Source organism: Rhamphochromis longiceps, linkage group LG3 (assembly GCF_057381845.1).
Source record: "Rhamphochromis longiceps isolate RC_006_pf linkage group LG3, R_longiceps_female_GT1.1, whole genome shotgun sequence".
In the NCBI taxonomy this organism is placed as follows: domain Eukaryota; kingdom Metazoa; phylum Chordata; class Actinopteri; order Cichliformes; family Cichlidae; genus Rhamphochromis; species Rhamphochromis longiceps.
This window is the reverse complement of record NC_140559.1, coordinates 53,774,030-53,795,929: the sequence shown is the minus strand read 5'-3', so window position 1 is coordinate 53,795,929 and position 21,900 is coordinate 53,774,030. Positions and strand designations below refer to the sequence as shown.

Here is a 21,900-nt window from a genome sequence, read left to right as displayed (position 1 = left end):
TAAACAATGATGAACAGTAATTATTTCCCAAACATTACACACACATACTAGGAAACTGACTGTGAGACACACACACCTACACACACACCTAGTTATTGGCATTTAAAGTTATTTGTTAATCAAATGTGAAACCCTGAGCTTCAAATGCAAATATGGAAGAAGTCTTATACATAGATACGAGAAAACATAGTGCAACACACCTAGAAACAAATTACCCAAGCACACACACAGGAGAGCCAGTATTGGCGTGCCAGTGTAATCTATTAAAGCATATTGTGATGCCACCTCTTCATTTTTTAAAAATGTATTACATTCCTTCTTGAGTGATTTTGCACTAATATTCGAGTCAACAAATACTGTGATTTACAACAAAAACCAAAAAAAGCTGCTGATTTTTTAATTTAATTATTTGTATGTATGTGTAGTTCTATTTCTATGTATTATATTAAAACTTATGTGATGTGTATGTTTAAAAAATGTTACTATAACTCATTACCGACAGGCAGAGGTAGGAAGTAACAAAGTACAAATATTTTGTCTGTAATTGAGTAGTTATTTTTTTAGCAACTTTTTACTTTTACTCCCTGCATTTTAAAATAAATCTCTGTATGTTCTACTCCTTACATTTACAAAACAAAAAACTTTTTGAAAGCAATTTCACCACCATCATGTGTCAAATAAATTTCTCAGCTTCAACAATAAGTTGATTCTTCAGATGATGTGGCAGCAGTAAATGGGCTAGGGTGTTTTTTAAGCATTCGGGTTTTGCATTTTCACATAGAATTCCTGTGAAGTAAAACAGGCAAATATCTGTGAAACAAAAGTGAAAGCCTGACATAAAAACGCAAGCGAAAATAATAGTTTTATCACCTCAGTTGACATAATACGAACAACACTGGAACACACCTTAACACACCCACACACATGGAGGAAATGGGAGGTGGAAACAGCAGTGTATATTTAAAAGGACAAAGGAGCTCTGGTCATTTATTCATTCACCAGATTCTTTTCACGTTACAGGTAAGTCTGAAAATTAAAACTGATCATCTCATAGTTTATTTTAAGACTTTTAGAAAATGATTTGAAAATTTTACAAAATGTGTTGCAGTTCAGTAGTTTCAGCATTTCTTTGTAATTTGTGTGTTCTTTACACATCTTGATGTTGTAAATCTTTTGATTTAAAATAATAATGAAGCTAGAATTTAAAACTCTCCAGCAGGGACGTGCAGAGGGGGGGGGGCTAGAGGGGCTTGAGCACCCGCCCCTTTCCTGATGGGTGCCCAAAGTGCCCTTTTGATAAGGCAACTTTTTAAAAAATTTTTTTTTTTTTTTTTTTTATGTGTGTGTGCGTGCGGAGTCCTGTCTGTGCCCCTCAACAATAATATTTAACTATTAATCACAGTTTTGCTAAATAAAAGGATCTGGCTTGCATCAGTCACATGATCACATTTAACCAATGGTCGCCCTTGACGGCAGAACGCGCTAGTTACGAGACGGGAACGAGCTCACAAAGAGCACGCGCATTTTTAGCGGTCCGGAGCTGTAGGAGAAACACAAGTTAACTCAGAGACACAGACTGATGCGACACAACCAGTAAGTAGGTGTACAGCGTACACTGTAGTGTATAGCACACAGGAATATTGGCTTATTACGTACACGTTGGTAAGCTGTCTTGTTGCAACTGACGAACTGAAACAAACGAGCGTGCTGTGTGTGCAACAGCGCGACAAACATTACCTGTCCTTTTATTAACTGCACAAGTAGTGCTGGTCATAGCTGCTGGCTACCTGTGTAAGGCTGTCATGGGTCTGTAGCTCTGTCCACCGTTTTAGGGAACATATTTAGTTTTAAAGTATTCAGAACATATTTAGTTTGAAAGTAAGTTTCCGGGCTTTTCCTGCCTTTCTGGAGGGATTATATTTCACTAAAAACGATCTAATATGCATGTCCACATAATTATGCATTATTATAATTATAATATATTAAAAAACACACGCTGTATTTTAAAGAACATACATTAAGAAGCAGATTATATTAGATTTATATTTTAAATAAGACAAAATTTGGATTTTACAGCAGTAAAATGATTGTATCTCTACAGTTTAAAAATGTAATAAGCTTTGCCCCTGCACAGAGTGGATAGTGAAACAAATGGAATCATCATAAATACATTATTTCATATTTATTACTTCCCCCTCCTCATTGCTTTATTATTGTAGCTCTAGTAATAAATAATAATGTAAGGATTCTGGATCAGCACCGTGATGCCCATAGTATATACAGTATTCTGAAGAAGGTCTAAAATGTCACTGTGTGTGCATGTGTGTGTTTTATGTATATAGATTTTTTTAAATTATTACTCATGATATAACATTGTCCAGACATGGCTGGTAAGGACATGAGGAGGAAACAGTAGGAGCTGTGTGAGGCTACTAAAGGCAGTGCTATAACATTTTTCTGTCATCATTTTATTATAGATTAAGTGCAAGAGTTGTTAGGTGTGGATAATTAAATTATAGTTTATTGCAATAACAAGTTGTGCCTTGTTCTCAGATAGACAGCAAGTGGAGAGTGATATATGAAATGATGGAAGGAAGAAGAGAAGCAAAGAGTGATTCACAGGCAGAGCCTAAATTATTTCTCACAGTTTTTTGTTGCCTTATGGTTCCAAGCGCTGTCACCAATCTTTGCATTTTGTTATTATCTCATGACACTTGTTTAATCAGCTACCATCTCTCCTATGGACTTTTTAATGTCTACAGTCTCAGATCAACACAGCCCTGCCCTTCCCATATTAGATTCTTGATGAATGTGTGTTGTTGTTATTCAACCTGGTTCAAAGTGCCCCTTTTTAACTTTGAGCACCCGCCCCTTTAAACCTCTCTGCACGTCCCTGCTCTCCAGTCTGGAAACGTATTATTCACCTCTTTTTCCTAACACTTGTACATTTTCTTTTTAGAAACAGATTTAAACAGAACAGTGATGGCAGCAGCAGCTTTAGCCTCAAGCAGTGGAGTGACTGTTTCCCGCACCACCAAAGGCCTGTTTCTCATGTTCACCCTGCTGTGTCTGGTTTGCCTTTCAAGTGCCCTGATAGACAAGGACCAACTGGTACATTCAACATTGCTCAGTCAGCAATTTTACACTTAAGGACCACTAGTTTTTGCTTAATCTTCAGTGACTTTATTGAAGTAATTTGCAAGTCAACAGAGTTTGCGAGTGACCACAAATACGTTTTCTTATGAAATGTGTTGGGTTTTTTTCATTTCTTTATATGTTATTCAGACTTTTTGACATTTCTATCTGATTATAACAAAAGAAACAGTACAAAAATAAGCAAAACAACAACACAAAACTGTTATATTTCAGACAGAAATGGTGTAGGCCATTTGTGCACCAAAGCAGCAATGTAACAGAAAACAGTGTTTCATAATAACACTAATATCATTAGTATTTGTTACATTATGCACTATTTTATAACTTCAGCCATACATCTATTGAACAATAACCATCTCAATGGTCACTTTGGATTTTCAGGAACAACTCAGAGAAACCTATCAGAAAACACGACAACAAATAGAAAAACTGAAGGTCAGTACATGTTTCTCACATACTTGCCAAACATTGTAGTGGTGTATTAGAGAGCTGTACATATTAAAAAAATTATAATGTGCAATAGTAAACTGAATTTGTGTAATGTTATTAAAGTGATTAAATGTTGTCCTATTAGGCTGAGCATGAGGAAGAGGTGGCCTCCACTACAGAGCTGATGACTGAATACATGAGCTTTATGGACCCGATGATCGCACTGATGAAGAAAACGATGCAAGCATCACGTGATGCAGATATTCCTCCACTAGATAAATTTATGGAGAACGTTAAGAATTATTTGAAGCAAACAGAAGCTTATGTTAACAGGAAGCACGAGGAGTTCAGCGAAAAAATTGAGGAAAGTGAAAAGAAACTGGGAAAAACTAAGAAATTTATTGAATTTCTTGAGGAACAGGAAGCTGATTTGTAACTTAAATGTCAGTCTTTTTTCTTTTTCTCTCCTTTTCTCTAATAGCATCTATTTAGTTCCCCTGTCATATAGTACTTTGTAAAACTATGGTTTAACTTTTTCTGTCATCCTTCATTACAGTTTGACATAAAGTAACCTAGGATTTTGCTATTAGCTACAACTGTTCAGAGGATATTATGGGAGTACATCTGTGGTACTCCTATCTTTTTCTGACATGTCTTGTTTTCAGATGTGGAAGCAATGTTTATATAAATTGACACATAATAAAGACATATACCGACTTTTAGTATTGTTTGTTGTCAAAATATCTACAGTGGTGTGAAAAAGTGTTTGTCCCCTTCCTCATTTACTAGTGTTTTAGCACATTAGAATATTTGTCACACTTAACTGTAGCTGTTTCAGATCATCAAAAAAAAAAAAAAAATTAGACAAATGCCACTTGAATAAATGGTCAAATGATTTAAATGATGACTCCTTTAATTAAGGAAGAAAAGTAATCCAAACCAGCCTGGTCCTGTGTGAAAAAGTAATTGCCCATCTTGTTAAATCGTGATTTAACTGTGATTAAATTAGTTTAGTTTCACTAAACATACTCAGGCCTGATTGCTGGCAGACCAGTTGAATCAAGAAATCATTTGAACAGTACTACTCTGATAAAGTGAAGCAGGCTAAAAGATCCCAAAAAGTACCGCATCGTGCCATGATCTAAAGAAACAAACTTCACACGTCTCATGTCAGAGTTCATGATTCAGCAATAAGAAACAGACTAAAAAAACTCAAAAAAATGCAAAGGCTTGTGTCACATTTGTGAGACACGCAAAAATAAACAACTTTTTCTTTTATGTAATATCCCTAGCAACTAAAATGCATGTAATCTATTTACAAATTATGTAACATGTAATCCAAATTGTCCATCCATCCATTCACTTCCACTTATCCTGTTCAGGGTTGCTGGAGCCTATCCCAGCTGTCATAGGGCAAGAGTCAGGGTACACCCTGGACAGGTCACCAGTCTAACACACAAAGACAGACAACCATTTGCACTCACTTTCAATTTAGATTAATCAATTAACCTATCCTCACTAAGCACACATCTTTGCACGGTGGGATGAAGCTGGAGTAATCCCACACAAACACAAGGAGAACATGCAAACTCCACACAGAAAGACCCCAGCCTGATGGTGGAATTGAACTCAGGACCTTCTTGCTGTGCAGCAACAGTGCTAACCACCGTGCCACCCAAATTGTTTGTTCACTTTTGAAATATCTAAACAATGCATTTATCATTTAGTGCATTCTAAAGTTAACTTATACTAGTAGAGTTTTTTAAAAAGTTTATTTTTCCAAACCACATGCGAAACCCTGTGCTTTGAGTTATTGTATGTCACTTGTTTTCCATGTTGAGACTATTTCTGCCACTGTAACAGACACACACACACACGGGGGGGGGGGGGGGACCACTCACATTGTGTGTGCCATAGGTTTGAGTCAGTCTGCTATCATCTCTCATCTGTTATTTCAGGATGGTGGTGTATGAGAAGAGTCTGTTTGTTTGTCGTTTTCACAGAGTAGTTGAAGTTGACGGTAGTTGAAGTTATTTAATCAAATATTGATATCTAGTGTCACTGAATTTATGTAATTTTGCTACACAAAATATTGCAATTCTACATATTTGTAACCCTTCACCCTGTTATTTACATGTCATTATTTTTTTCTTTCTACTCTGTCTCCTTTTACTCTCTTTGATTCTTTTAATTTCTTTCTCTTCTTTCTTCTTGCTTTCCCCTCAAGCCTCAGTGGTCTGATCAGATTGCTTAAGTTAACATAGATTTAGATTTGCAATCTGTTGCGGATTTCAGTCTTTCAAAGACGTGTAAGACAATTTAAAGAAACCTTCATTTATTCACAGAACAGATGCATTTATCTAATCATGTACAGAATATCTTAACAATTTCTTAAAAAGAAGACAAACCCTATAATTTATACCAGTTTCTATTATCTAATATAGAAGACAAAACTTAGTTATTCATGTATAGACCATTTTCATAGCTGACATTAGAAAAGACAAAAACAGGAATGTATTTATGGTGTAGAGATTTCAGAAAAAAGATTCTGTTTGGGAGCAGTTCACTTTCATGCCTTACCAGGACAATTGAACCTATGCCAGGTCAAGATGTCTGTCATTAGTTTTGTCTGTCGTTGACATAACTAACAGAATATCAACATAAAGTAAATGTTTTTATTTTGTATTATTTTATTTTACATTGACATTGTTTATATTTTCAAATATTGTGATAGTTGTATTTAAATTGTATCAATGTATTCACTAGAAGTTTTCAAACAGGCAAAAATAATTCATAGTTTCAAAGGAAGTTCTAGTAAAAGGGTTGCAGCACATGTGAATCATAACTTTTATCGGTTTACATAAAAGTTACAGTTCAGTGTGCTGCTCCTCAATGTATTCGATCAATGTCTTCATCTTTCTCAGTTGCTTTTCCTTGGATGCAATTTCCTCATCAAGCTCTTCATTTGTGCTGTCTAGTTCAGCTTTGGTTTCTTTCATGGAAACCTTAAGGTCCTCCATATCTGTGTCAGGATCTGTTTCACCAACCAGCGCATCAGTTTTCTTCATCACTGCTATCACTGGGTCGATGACAGCCAGATAATCATCTACCAGCTCTGAAGCTTTCAGCATGTCTGACTTGTATTCCTAATAAGAAAAGAAAATCTTTTCATGAATGGCATAAATAAATGCAGAACTAAGTCATGCTTCAAGGTCATGCATCATAATATTCTTAATGCACACAAGGGACAAACTCAGAGTTTCTGCAGTGAGAAACTTCTACTCACCATCAGTTCCTCCATTTCTTCTTGTGCTTTCTCATAACATTCATTGAACACTTCTTTTGACTTGACAGAAACAGTGACGTAGTTACAGTTTGGAATTGGCTGACAAAAGTTTTCATAGTGTACATGACAAAACAGCTGCATGATGAAATATAGAAAATCAGTTTACCAGTTGGTTCTTGTTTGTCAGTGAAGTTGAAAGGCAAACCAGACACAGCAGGGTGGACATGAGGAACAGGCCTTTGGTGGTGCTGAAAACAGCCACCCCTCTGCTTCTGGCCAAAACTGTTACTGCCATCACTGTTTGGAGAAAATAGCATGAAATTTTAACTGTAAATAGAAAGTTTACAAAAATAAAAACAATTTTGAAACTCCAGTAAATTCTAATTGAAAAATGTAAAATGCCAGAGATTCACAATCAAGTTTAAACAATTGTAAAGAAAATGTTTAAACTCAAGCTCAGCCGACAACTTTTTGTTTTTTTTAAAAAAGAAGTAATAAGCTATAGAATTAAATATGCTAAGTTTTAGTTTTCAAAATTACCGATGATGTAAACAGAAGCTGAAGAACAAAACAATGAAGAGATGGTGCATCGCACAGTGCTTTTATGCAGATGTGCTACCACATTCCTGATGGCTTACTTCCGTTTTGACATTCATTATGGCACATTCTTTGCACATCACACATCTCAAACCATCTCTGATGTTTCACTTTCATATAAATCATACATGCTAGTTTACTGTAAAGAGAAACTAATATGTTTATACTTTGGCACGCACGTCATATTCCTACACTTTGACCCATTAATGATGCAAATAATAACAATGCAGATTACACTACAAATGATGGAGGAATTTTCTTATTTCTGTATTCTACCATTCTGTTATATAAGCAACAAATAGAGAATGTAGAAAATAGAAAAATGTGTTTTATATTATTATAGTATTTATTAAGCTGCATGAACTTCCAAGAGAACTTGTTTTTTCAGTTTATAAGAAACTAAAATGTCAGTTAATATATCATATTAACTTATCATATTAATCCTTTTCATAGCTCATTTAACGAGTCTTACTCTGCTACTATATTCTGAAGCCACTTTCCCTAACACTGGAAGTCAGGATAGGCAGTCTCAAAATGCTGTTTATCAAGTTGCACATTTTCCCAATAAAATATGTGCGCGTTCACATGAAAGGAGTTTTGGCTGCACCTGACCCATCAAAGTGATTAGTGTACCAGTAGCTAAGAGTGAAAAAAGAAATAAAACAGTTTCTCATGAAAGGCAACATGCTTTCTTAGGATGCCAAGCACAATATGTGCATATGGTGTAATAACCTTTATTTCACCTTCTAACTATCTTAGAGTTTAATGCATATCACAATTTTTTAATAAGTAGGGAGTTCATTTTTATCATTTATATTTTTGCAATATCACCAGCCATTTTTATTACATCACATCACATCACTCACACACATACACACACACAGTTTTATTTAATATACAGAATTTTAAAAAATGTTTTTATGGTGCAGAGAGAAAAAAAATTAAAATCCCTGCATCACTTGCAGTATAAAAAGCTATTTTTTTTCTATTTTTGCAATATCCTAAGCTAGTTGATGATCCACAGTTTGTCCCCCTCAGAATGTCACAGTGACATAATTGAGAAATAAAAAAGTTTCACTTCACAGGAAACAAAGCAAGAAAAGAGTTGCCAAGAATCTGCAACCGCCATTGAATTAGTTGGAATGCCACATACTCAGAATACCTAAAAATACTGAGAGAGAGAGAGAGAGAGGTATGAAGGAAAAGGAGGTGAACAAAAGAGAAGGGCAGTCACCACTGGGTGTTGCCACGACCAAGACAAACTCACCTTGAAACCTCACCTTTACAAAGACTAATTCCTATAAATGTGATGTCAAAAAGCATTGTCACGTCAGAGTGAAACAAGAAATAAAACAGTTTCTCATGAAGTGAAAGAAAACATGTTTTCTCAGGAAGCCATGCACAATATATCCATATGGTGTAATAACCTTCATTCTACTTTCTACATTCTGCTGGATTAGTGATTATTTTTGGTAGTGAAAATTTGTCATCAATCAAAAAAGCACAGTCAAGCATCAAAAATGAAAAATGGCACAATAAAGGACTGAAATACTCAAAATTTTGTTTGACACTTTTTAGCACTTCTTTTGCATTCTCTGTTCAATTTTTCTTCAATTTCTCTGTCATTTTTGTATTATTATTATTATTATTATTATTATTATTATTATTATTATTATTATTATTATTATTATTATTACCTTACATTATAAAGCACCTTGAGGCAATCTGTTTTTGTGATTTGGTGATTTTTTTTTTATGTCAGGTAGTCATTTATATATTTTAATGTCTCACAGTGACAATTTATGTAGATATTATCTTGTAGTGTGTGAATCAGGCGGATATCTCTGAAAGAAAAGTGAAAGCATGAGTTACAAGCACAAACACACACACACACACACACACACACACACACACACACACACACACACACACACACACACACACACACACACACACACACACACACAAAGTAGAGTTGAGCAAGGCAAAATGAGAGGTGGAAACACAAGTATGTATATAAAAGGACATGTGATGTTCTGTTTCTTAAATTTTTCATTCATTATCACAACAAATGTAAGAAGGCTTGGAAACTCAAACTCACCACATTGAATTCTCTTAGTTTCAAAGAAGACATTTCAGATTCAGCTGTGTTTTGAGTATTTCCTTCGTGATGCAATGTGACTCATTGATTTTGTACATTTTTCAAATAATAACTACACTGTGGAGGTATTGTACAGACGACACAGGAGCTGTAACTTTCCATTCCGACTTTATTCATCTCCAAACTACTGCTGGACACACGCCAAAAACCAGCAGAACCCCTCCTCCCGACCTGGGTGTGAGTGGAGCCCTCTGGTGGGCCACCACAACACTGTATTTTAGAGATGTTCAGCTGGAGTGTAGATTTTCCATTCAACTCTTTACATTGTACATTTTCATCATAGAGACAGATTTACTCAGAACAGCGATGGCTGAAGTGACCGTTTCCAGCACCACCAAGGGCCTGTTCCGCATGTTCACTCTGCTGTCTCTGGTTTTCCTTTCAAGTGCACTGATAGATGAGAACAAGGACAAGGTGGTAAAGTGATTTCTTTCTTAACTTTCAGTAATTTTAAGAGTCACTACAGTTACAGTTGCTGTTTTAATCTTTTCCTTTTAGGATGAAGTTGTTATTTTATGCACTGTTTTACAACTTCTGTCAAGCATGTCTCCCGATATGTCACCACTAAATGCTTGCTTAGGATTTTCAGGAACAATTCAGAGAAAACACAACAATACAAAGACAGACTGAGGTCAGTAAATGTTTCTCACATTTATTGCATAGAAATAACCTTAGTGACTCATAAGAGAACCTTATCTGTATGACAAAATATACTGAGAAATATAATATAATGACAAAATGTATGCTGTGACATGTTAAATGTCAGGATTCACACATTTATAGGCTTAAACTAGCCCTATTTAAAGGTTTGACACTTAATGCTGTAGGGTAATATAGCATTCCATTTGAAACTGGTGTTCAATTACAGTTTCATACCATACCATACCAGCTTTATTTATGAAGTACTTTAACATAAAATCAAGCGCTGTATATACATATACAAATAGCATAAACAAACAAATAAATAAAATAAAATCAAACATGTTAAAATCCCCTAAAAAAGTCCCAAAGCCTTCAGCAAATAAATATGGTTTAAGAAGAGTTTTAAACTCTGAAAGAGAAGAGCCCTGCCTAACGTGCTAGGGCAGATCAATCCACAACTTTGGAGCAACTACAGCAAAAGCACGGTCACCTCTAAATATAAACCTTAAACAGCTGCAGATTGGCGGAGGTAAAGGAGTGGCCAGGTGTTTATGGTGGTAGTAACTCCGAGGGGTAGGTGGAGGCAGGCCATTAAGAGATTTAAAAACAAATAAAAGAACTGTAACAACCTGCAGATGCCTAATGGATGTCCCAAAATAAAGTGTGTTACAACAATCCAGTCTAGATGCATCAAAGGCATTTATCTTTTTAAGAGGGAAATAAATCTGGGATTCATCAGCATAACAATGGAAAGAAATCCTGTCTTTCCTGAAAATAGACCCAAGAGGTAAGAGATATAGGGAGAAAAGAAGGGGGGGAGAGTAAAACTGAACCCTGTGGGACCCTATATTGAAGAGTTGGTGAAACTTCCAAATAAGATCTGAACCACTGCAGTGCAGTACTCCTGACACCTACCAACTGCTCTTGAAAACTGTAAACCACGACGGCAGACCCGATGGCATTTTAGTGCTTTGCAGCATCATTTATTCTTACAATAATCACACAGTTGCTGTAACAGTACATTCAACACACAACACCACCAACAACAACAACAACACAAGCAGAGCACAGGTTTGAAGCCAGTGTCGTGCCAAACTAGGTATCCCCCGACAGAATGTGTTTCCCCTGCGTCGGGAGCAAACAGTATCCCACATTGTTGATTTTTAGTTTACAAACACTTGTTATAATGACTAACTACTCCTGAAATTTTTGAGATGTTAGCTCTTTATACAACAAAGTTATAGTGGGATACAAATTATATCAGGCTGATCCTGCCACAATTTATTCCCCCTGTGTAAATCACGGACAAACAGTATCCCACATTGCTGATTTTTAGTTCACAAACACTTCTTATTATGACGCATTACTCCTGAAACTTTGGAGGATTTAGCTCTTTATATAGTAAAGTTACAGGAGAATAAAAATAGTTATCAGCCAAAATGTTAATGGTTTGTTAAAATAATTCCATCTGATACCATGTGAGCAATAAATATATAATTTTCTGTTGTAACCCTCAAACTGAATGGTAATGTAACGATACTAATTTTTCACTTTTTCACAAAATGAAAACATCAGTACTTCCTGCGTGCTCCCAGCACAGGGGAAACAAATTCTGTCGGGGATACCTACTTTGGCACAACACCTACACCGGTGCTTCCCACGCGCTGTCCACCCTTACAATAACCACACGGTTGCTGTAACAGTACATTCAAAGGCTGCAGCTCTCCCGCTGCCAACCATACACATCTTCACCAAAAACGACAACAACACAAGCAGAGCACTCACAAGTTGAGTCCCTCTCACCTGCAGCATCATCGCAGACCATGCCCCGCCTCAATAACAAAGCATTTTCTATTAAATTATAAACTTTGTCCTAATTATGTCCTGGGTTTTAACTATTTAATAATAAAAGGGAAAAATCACACAAAACACTTAAGGTCATGAAAATTAATTGAGATTTAGCAATGATGAACTGTAACATATTAGTCATTGTCTGTCTCTGGTGTTGTTTCCACTGTATTCATAAAGCTTCTCTTCCATAATGTGCAGATTGAGTGTGAAGTTTTTCACTCTCATTGTGATAACATTGTTATAATTTGTTGTCTTAAGTAGTATCAGTAAAGCTGTCAGTTAATAATAATGTATAGGAAGAATAAACCCTGTCTGCAAATAAAGCTCATGTTTAATAATCAACGATTTGTCCAATGTTTACTGATAAAATATATCATATATCATAAGTGTAGCACACCAGTCAATTAGTCACACGATGAAGACTAATCAATTTATACACTCATATCATTAATTTAATATATACTCATTCCTCACCACTCTGAAACATAAGGCTCAGGCTTTTGAAATATGTCTGTTTATGCCTCACTGCCAGGTGATAAGGCTACTGCATTATCACATAAAGGTATCGTCTGCTGCTGGATTAAAGCAATATTCTCTCACATTCACAATATTTGTGCCTCAGTGTGAATCACAAAATTGGTCATGTGTAAACCTTAATCTACATGATGATAAGAAAAAAAACATTCTGCTCTTCAGGCACTGATAGCTATAAAACTACTATATAAATTTCTATCCTAGGTCTACTAAAACCAGCATGAACAGTAACGTTCTCTAAATTGTCAAATTACAAAAAATACATTATTAGGTCTGAAAAAGTCTGACTTTCTCTTTTTATATATACTCTTAACTTCATCTCTTTTTTAAAGCCACCTATATACATAGATAGTTAATAGGTTTATTATTACTTCAGAGCTTCAAAGCTTCAGAGCTGGTAGATGAATATCTGGCTCTCATGGACCCAATGATAGCAGTGATGAAGAAAATCGACACACTGGTTGGTGAAACAGATCCTGACACAGATATAGAGGACCTCAGTTAGCATCTACACAGTGTAACGTGGTTGTTGTGTTAAACTGCTTTCCATGTGTAACTGTCATACCATGGCAGTGACAGCAGATTTTGGTCTGCTGAAACATTGTTGATCATCAGAACACAGAGGACATACTGTGCATTTACGGCGCTTCACTTGTTCCACATTTTGTCATGTTAAAGTCTCTATCTCAAAATGGACTCTACACATTATACCCAATAATGACAAAGTGAGAAAAAGTTTGCTTAAAATTCTTGAAAAGTTTTTTTTAAAACTACAATATGCTGTAAAATGTACACAAATATTCTTAACCTTTTCCAATACACTCAACATTGAGCTCATGTGCATGCTGTTTCCACTAGTCCTCTGTCAGACATTTCTACAACTTGATCAAGGAACTGCACTCCCAGAATCAGAATCAACCTTCTGGGATTTACTTACCTGGATGATTGAGCATACATCAAGATGATTAGCTAGAATATACATAACCAATTTAAATTGGTTATGTAAATTGGTAAAAAGAGTTGTTTGTTTGTTATAAACATCACTTTTGTAATTTAGTGCCTTCTGTAGTCTTCCACAGTTTTTTATTCTGTTTTGATCCAGTTTTTCTTTGCTTCGTGTAACATAGTTAAATAGAGTTGAAGTTAAATCCCGCTAAATGGGACATTGGCGCCACCTACTGTCGAAAAAGTGACCCTGCAATATTCACAAAGGGCAAGGGATTCTGGGTAATCCTCAGAATAATGGAGGATTCCTGCGAGATCTTACGCTGATTGTCCACGACAATAAAAGAAAGCATTCTAACTTGTTGCCTTTTTGTTGTGAATGCAGGTATGTGACTGTGCCACACTGTTTAGAGTACACATTGTTTTATGCACAGTTCTGAAATATATTTCTGTATTCCTTTCATTTGGGAAATTTAAGATGGATTAATTGTGTTGAGGTTCTTCTATTTTGTTTGTATAATTTTACCACTATATGGGCACACTGCAAGTGGAAACGTAATCCTCAGAATAATGGAGGATTCCTGCGAGATCTTACGCTGATTGTCCACGACAATAAAAGAAAGCATTCTAACTTGTTGCCTTTTTGTTGTGAATGCAGACCAGAGAAGACACTACACAGAGGTCACATTGGTGCCGTGACTCGTTCGTGACGCTGCTGAATCGGGCTGGTGTCCTCTCGTCGCAGCATCATCGTGGAGCATCAGCTTCCTTATTGTTTAGCCTGTTGGGTAACGGAATCAAACTTTGAGGACTGTTGGACATACTTTTATATTGGCTTTGTATGTTGCCATATTGTATTAAGTCCACCTTAGCTCTATTAATATTCTGCTAGATATGGATCTAAGTGACTCTGATGACACCCCAAATGTGACTCCCCTTGTTGTGGGTAGGGGCAGAGGGTTCACAACTGTTCCTTTTTCACTGGGTGACTGTCGGGTGGGGCATGGAGCAGCAGATAGTTCTTGTGAGCTGGTGGCTGAGTCGCAGTCAGTACAGTGCACTAAGTCATCTACCTCAGACCCCCCAATAACTGATGTGAGTCTAGTCGACCAAATGAGCGACATTGTGCAGCAAATTGGGCAACGCCTGGCTGATAGCATTCTGTCACACCTGACTACGCCACACACTTCGAGCCCTGCATCTGCTACATATACATGTCCTGAGGTGGCGCATGAAACAACAGATCTCCCCTCCAGCCGCTCACTAGATCTCTCTCAAGTCCAGCTGGTGGCTCCACGACAGGTTAAAGACCCACCTGTGTTTCGGGGGGAGAGTTCGGACTCATTGTCTGTTGATGAGTGGCAGGAAGCCATGCAGAGTTACATAAAGAAGAGTGCCATTCTTCCAGAAAACCAAGCTGAGGAGATTTTGATGCATCTGAGAGGCAGGGCAAAAGATGTTGTGAAATTTGGTGTGAGGAATGGTGGAATTGATGTCCAGCATAATCCACAAGCTATCTACAGACTTCTGCACAAACATTTTAGTTCCACCCAGTGCTCGTCTGTGCCCCTGGCTGACTTTTATTCCACCCTGCCGAAGGACCGAGAGGATCCATATGAGTACTGGCTGAGGCTGAACAAGGCTGCTGATGTTGTTGGCAACTGTCTTAAGGAGCAGGGGAAATCTTTTGAGAACTCTGGTGTGGAGGTTGCACGCATGTTCATCAGACACTGCCCCTGCAGAGACTTGGCTCTTATTTTTAGAACCAAACCATGTGATAAATGGTCAGCTCGTGAAGTTCAGGAGGTACTGGATGAGTATCACCTGGGTAAGGGGTTCCAGTCTCCTCCACAGACGGGCAACTGTGTCTATGTGAATAAGGCAGAGGTTAGCACAAATGGTACTCCTTGTTTGGCTGACCATGAGCAGAGGCCAGCTGTGAGTCAGGATGGCTCTGCTATTGAGAGGTTGATCAGCATGCTAGAGAAGGTGCTGCTTCAAGGCCCAGGCTATGCTCGAGCTAATGCCAGGCGACAGAGTGCCCGACTGCCGAGAATACCGGGCTTAGATGACACACCATGTTCCATCTGCAGAGATAGCTCCCACTCCACACTCACGCACTGTCGGGAAAACAGATTGTGCTTCATGTGTCACCTACCTGGTCATTCGAGACGTAACTGCCCAGAGGGCGAGTGTACTCCTTCCAGTGGTCATCAGGGAAACTGAACGATCTGCGTGGAGGGGAGGACAGCGCAGATCCAGCAAGTAAGCCTCCCATCTTGGATGTGACTGATATTAATGATTATGACACTTTGTATTCTACTTACAGTGGCATTGTCCCGCCAAATAAAACACTGATTGCACAGGGCTTGCATAGGCTCTCAAACACTGATAGTTTATTCTACTCTGCAGTGACTACTAGTGGTGGACAAGTTCTTAAAGCATTAGTGGACAGTGGCTCTATGGCGTGCACCATAAGTGAGACAGTTGATGAGAAACTTTCACAATCGATACCTGATATTGAGAGACGTTCAGCTGAAGATGTTGTCATTGTTGGTTGTGGGGGTCACCTCGTTACGCCTTCTGCTATGTATGATCTTACAGTGTCAATATATGGCTTTAAGGTGGTGATTCCTGTTCTGGTGGTTCCGGGCCAGGCTGATGACATGATTCTGGGCAGCAATGCGATAAAGTGGCTTATTTCACAGTTAAAAATGACTGTTGGTACCCAGGATGATGCTTTCCCTCATTTGGCAACTTTGCTGTCCTATTCTGATGACTGTGGTGGCAGAGCAATGCCCCCAAGTTTCGGCACTGCAAAGCTTAAGAGACGCATCACCTTGCAGCCCTTGTCTGAACATTTAGTGTGGGCTAAGCTGCCTGCTCCTGATGCCTCAGCGGTGGGAAGTGCTGTCATTATTGAACCCACTCAGTCTCGATCCAAACCTGCACAGATCCTAGTGGGGCGAGTTGTCACTTCCTTGTTTGGGGATGGTTGGGTCCCTGTTAAAGTGGTGAATCCCTCCGACAAGCCCCTCACTCTCAGGAGAAATGCTAAGGTTGCTGATGTGTCCCCCTGTCTTTCTGTGCAGGACTTACCTGAACCTGTTCAAATTCGATCCAGTACACAATACACACAGAACTCGTCGCCCGCACCGAGATCAGAAGCGGAGATGTCACAGCGCTTGTGTGATTTGGGCCTGCAGGACCTGGACCTCTCGTCCTGTGAAGTTTCCCCAGAATGGAGAGATAGGCTGCTGCGACTCATTGAGCAGTATGAGTCCATCTTTTCAAGGCACAAAATGGACTGCGGTGAGGCTGCTGACTTTGTCCACAGAATCCGCCTGGTGGATGACAAGCCCTTCAGACTGCCATACAGACGGGTCCCACCATGCCATTACGAGAAGCTTCGCACTGCCCTAGATGAGATGGAGGAGTCAGGGATAATCCGTAAGTCCCAGAGTGAATTCTCATCCCCCCTTGTCTTAGTTGTTAAGCCAAATGGTGACCTGCGCATATGCAATGACTTTAGATGGTTAAATGCAAGAACAGTTAAAGATGCACATCCATTGCCTCATCAGTCAGACGCCCTCGCAGCACTTGGTGGGAATGTTTTTTTTTCTACAATGGACCTCACATCGGGGTTTTACAATGTCAGACTCCACGAGGACGACAAAAGATACACGGCATTCTCCTCCCCATTTGGCCTTCATGAATATAACAGGATGCCTCAAGGCCTGACAAATAGTCCTGCTACTTTTATGCGGATGATGATGTCCATTTTTGGTGATGAGAACTTCACAAGTTTGTTGTGTTATCTGGATGACCTTATGGTCTATGCCCCATCCGAACAGGTGGCTCTTGAACGTCTGCAGATGGTTTTCTCACGACTTTCTGCCAACAACCTGAAGCTCGCACCAAAGAAATGCCACTTTCCTCAGCGGTCTGTGAAGTTCCTGGGACACATCATATGTGGTGAGGGTGTGAAAACAGACCCAAGTAAAGTGCAGGCTATAGACAATGTGGAGGAAGCAGACCTGATGGAGTCTGACGGGGTGACACCATGTGCAAGGAAAATCAGATCCTTCCTGGGGATGGTTCTCTACTACCATCATTTTATCGAGCGGTGCTCTGCAAAAGCTAAGCCACTGTTTGATCTTGTGGCTGAACCAGCTGCGCTACGCAAGAGAGGTAGAGGCCGTAAGCCTAAATTTAAAAGGGGCCACGTGAAGCTGTCTCCGGCTGACTGGACTGATGAGTGCAGGGAAGCATTCAAGGCCCTAAAACATGAACTTGTGCATAGTGTCACATTAGCCCATCCAGATTTTACTGCGCCCTTTCTCCTTGCAGTTGATGCTTCCTTTGACGGCCTGGGAGCCGTCCTCTCACAGTTGCCCCCTGATGGTAGCATCGCCAGACCAGTGGCATTCGCCAGTAAGACCCTGTCACACTCTCAGCTAAACTATCCAGCGCATCGTTTGGAGTTTCTTGCTCTGAAATGGGCAGTCTGTGACAAGTTTAGCCATTGGCTGAAAGGGAGCCACTTCACAGTGTGGACGGACAATAACCCGCTGACATACATCTTAACCAAGCCTAGGTTAGATGCATGTGAGCAACGATGGGTTTCAAAGCTTGCAGCATACAGTTTTGAACTGAAGTATGTCCCTGGCACCAAAAATGTTGTCGCGGATGCATTGAGTAGAGAGCCATTTGTCCAGTCGTGCATAGGCCACAGGCTAGTCACTGAACCTTATGCTGCCCTATTGAACCAAATGCACGGTCTGGTGGATGGGACTGTGCAGGATATGTTTCGGTGTGCTGCAAACTGCCAGTTGGTTGTGGATCAGTCTGAGGAAGGAGCTACAACTATCCTAGCTAACCCTCAAGGTTCTCTCTCGTCACAGGATGTTTCTGCTGTGTTGGCTGCACATGACACTGGTGGTATCAGCCATGTGAGAGGTGTGGGATCTGATATCCCTCAGGTCCCAACTATTGCCCGTCCAGCCTGTACGCCGAGAAGTGAACTCGCTAACCTGCAGGAACAAGATGAGGTTTTGGGCAGAGTTTTCTTTTATGTCCGGCGTCACAAGAGGCCCACCAGGCATGAACGTGCTAGCGAGTCCCGTGGTGTAATGAAATTACTCAGACATTGGTCCAGACTCTTGATTAAAGATGGTATGTTGTATAAGGTGAAGAGAGACAGGAACATGAACGTGACGATTTACCAGTTTGTTGTCCCAGACACTCTGAAGACTGAAGTTCTCCGAGGCATCCATGATACGGCGGGTCATCAGGGCCAAGTCCGCACCCTGTCTCTTGCAAGGCAGAGATTCTTTTGGACAGGGATGGAGCGTGACATCATCAATCATGTGAAAGGCTGTTTTCGTTGTGTGGTTGGGAAAACCCCAGAGCCGAATGACCGTGCCACACTGGAGAGCATTTGTACCACTGAACCGATGGAGCTAGTCTGCATCGACTTCTGGACTGCTGAACAGACTGACAAGAAGTGCGTTGATGTTTTGGTTGTCACGGACCATTTTTCCAAATTAGCGCATGCATTCCCTTGTAAGAATCAGTCTGCCAAGCAGGTTGCTCGCCGCCTGTGGAATGACTTTTTCTGTGTGTACGGCTTTCCCAGACGTATACACTCTGATCAAGGAGCCAACTTTGAGAGTCAACTCATTAAGGAGCTCCTGGACATGGCTGGCATCCAGAAATCACACACCACTCCTTACCACCCAATGGGGAATGGTATTGTCGAGCGATACAACAGGACCTTGGGAAATATGATACGGGCTTTGCCCCCTCAATCCAAAGCCAGGTGGCCGCAAATGCTTCAGATGTTGACGTTCTGCTACAATTGCACTGAACATGAAACAACAGGTTTCGCACCTTTTTTTCTCGTATTTGGGAGAATTCCTCGTCTGCCTGTTGATGTTGTTTTCCAGCATGTTCTCCCTGATGGTGCCGTTGTTGACCACGGTGAATTTGTCGCCCATTTGAAGCGTGACCTGTCTGAGGCTGCCCGCATTGCCAGGCAGAACAGCCGTATTGCCCAGGCTCGCCAGGCGAGGAATTATGACCGCAAGGCTAAGGGTGCGCCCCTCTCAGTCGGTGACAGAGTCTTGCTTGCTAATCGTGGTGAGAGAGGAAAGAGGAAGATCGCTGACAAATGGGAATCCACAGTTTTTGAGGTGGTGTCTGTGAAACCTGACATCAATGTGTACCACATCAGAGACCCTGTGACTCTCAGGGAAAAAGTTGTTCACCGAAACCTACTACTTCCTGTGAGTTTCATTCCTGCAGGAAACGAGTGCATACCAGTGTCAACCTGCCCCTCGGTTGCGGATAGTGGACAAGGTGAACCAGAACTTCCAGGTGATGTGCAGGATGGTGAGACGAAGACGGTTCGCTGGCTCATGCAGATGGACCAAGCGAGTGACAGGGACTCTGCGGTTGGTCAACCTGGTTGTTCTCTTGGTGCGGCTTTCAGCGTCCCAACCTCTGAGGCAGAATCGACTGTGGCCCCGCCTGCTGGGTGTGACCCGTTGGTTTCCCGGTTGCCCTCCCCTGCCCCCTCTATTGAATCTGTTGTGTCCCGGAGTGCCTCCTCGCAGCTTCTGGCGGGAGATGCTCCACATGTCCTTTCCCCTGAGCTTGTGACTGACACACGACTGAGTACAGGGGACCGTGTAGTGCGTACACAGCCACCACCTCTTTGTACTAGATCAGGTAGACCTGTGAAACCTCCAACACGTCTCATTTGTGAGATCAATGAACAACAGGTTGATGATTCAGTGTCGACAGTTGACTCCTTGTTTTCATTTGTGCGAAATATGTTTTCAGGATAGATTACTAGCCGTTTTGCAAATGTGCTGTTACTCAGAACGTTTTGGGTAATACCTACGTGGAGCAATGTTCACATCATGGGAGGTGTATACGGCATCTTTCATATCTGGGTTGGCAGGGGAATTGGCCGCTCTCTTGCTTGCCTTATTCCATATGGAAAGTTTTTTTAACTGACTTGAACTATCTTGTGCTCCCACGGTCACACTGTTATGTTTTATGCATTGGAAGTTTCTGTTTTTCTGTTGTCATGCCCCAATTTAGCAGGATTTAAGGGGGGTGTGTGTAACATAGTTAAATAGAGTTGAAGTTAAATCCCGCTAAATGGGACATTGGCGCCACCTACTGTCGAAAAAGTGACCCTGCAATATTCACAAAGGGCAAGGGATTCTGGGTAATCCTCAGAATAATGGAGGATTCCTGCGAGATCTTACGCTGATTGTCCACGACAATAAAAGAAAGCATTCTAACTTGTTGCCTTTTTGTTGTGAATGCAGGTATGTGACTGTGCCACACTGTTTAGAGTACACATTGTTTTATGCACAGTTCTGAAATATATTTCTGTATTCCTTTCATTTGGGAAATTTAAGATGGATTAATTGTGTTGAGGTTCTTCTATTTTGTTTGTATAATTTTACCACTATATGGGCACACTGCAAGTGGAAACGTAATCCTCAGAATAATGGAGGATTCCTGCGAGATCTTACGCTGATTGTCCACGACAATAAAAGAAAGCATTCTAACTTGTTGCCTTTTTGTTGTGAATGCAGACCAGAGAAGACACTACACAGAGGTCACATTCGCACATTGTCATTTAGAAATTTCGTGTCTCTCACACAAAGAAAAAGAAAACAGTGGTGAGCAAAGGTAAAAGTCTTAGTGCTTCTGCTGTACTCATAAACTTGGGGCTGGAAGGCCTAATTCTCTCTCAAAAGATCTCACAATTAGTTTATTGTTTTTGTTCTATTGGAGTCAAAAGGGGCACTCAAAGAAATGAGAGAAATGAAAAGAAAAGAGCTAATTCACATGGAAAAGAGAGTTTATTGTACAGCAAGATCAAACTCAGAGCCAAAGGGTCAAAGCTTCCCAGGTTTTTAAGCCACATCACACAGACTCAACAACAAACAAAAGACAATTGTTTATATAATACCTAGTGAGGGATTAGTGTGTGGCTGTAGCTCAGGAGGTAGAGCAGGTCACCTACTGATCAGGAGGTTTGTGGTTTGATTCCTGGCTCCTCCAGTCTGCATGTCAGGAGTGTGAATGTGTATGAATGTAGTTAGGAAGCACTCAGCTGAGAGAGATTGGGTGAATGTGGCATGTTGTATAGAGCACTTTGAGTAGTCTGGGCAAGCAGAAAAGCATTATAAAACAATCAGTTCATTCACTATTTGAACAGAGTTCAAGTTTGTCTGTAGCTGACCCATTTATGGGCTGATCTGGGCCATACCAA

At 40.0% G+C, this 21,900-nt stretch overlaps 1 protein-coding gene across 1 annotated transcript; it reads left to right on the top strand.

Moving 5' to 3' along the window:
- Positions 1-2,200: 2,200 nt before the first annotated feature.
- Positions 2,201-4,175, top strand: LOC146675281 (uncharacterized). The gene is made up of 3 exons (XM_085402486.1): positions 2,201-3,111; positions 3,538-3,591; positions 3,731-4,175. Exons 1-3 carry the CDS (start codon positions 2,983-2,985, stop codon positions 4,019-4,021), a joined length of 474 nt encoding a protein of 157 aa, XP_085258612.1. The 5' UTR covers positions 2,201-2,982; the 3' UTR covers positions 4,022-4,175.
- Positions 4,176-21,900: the final 17,725 nt, after the last annotated feature.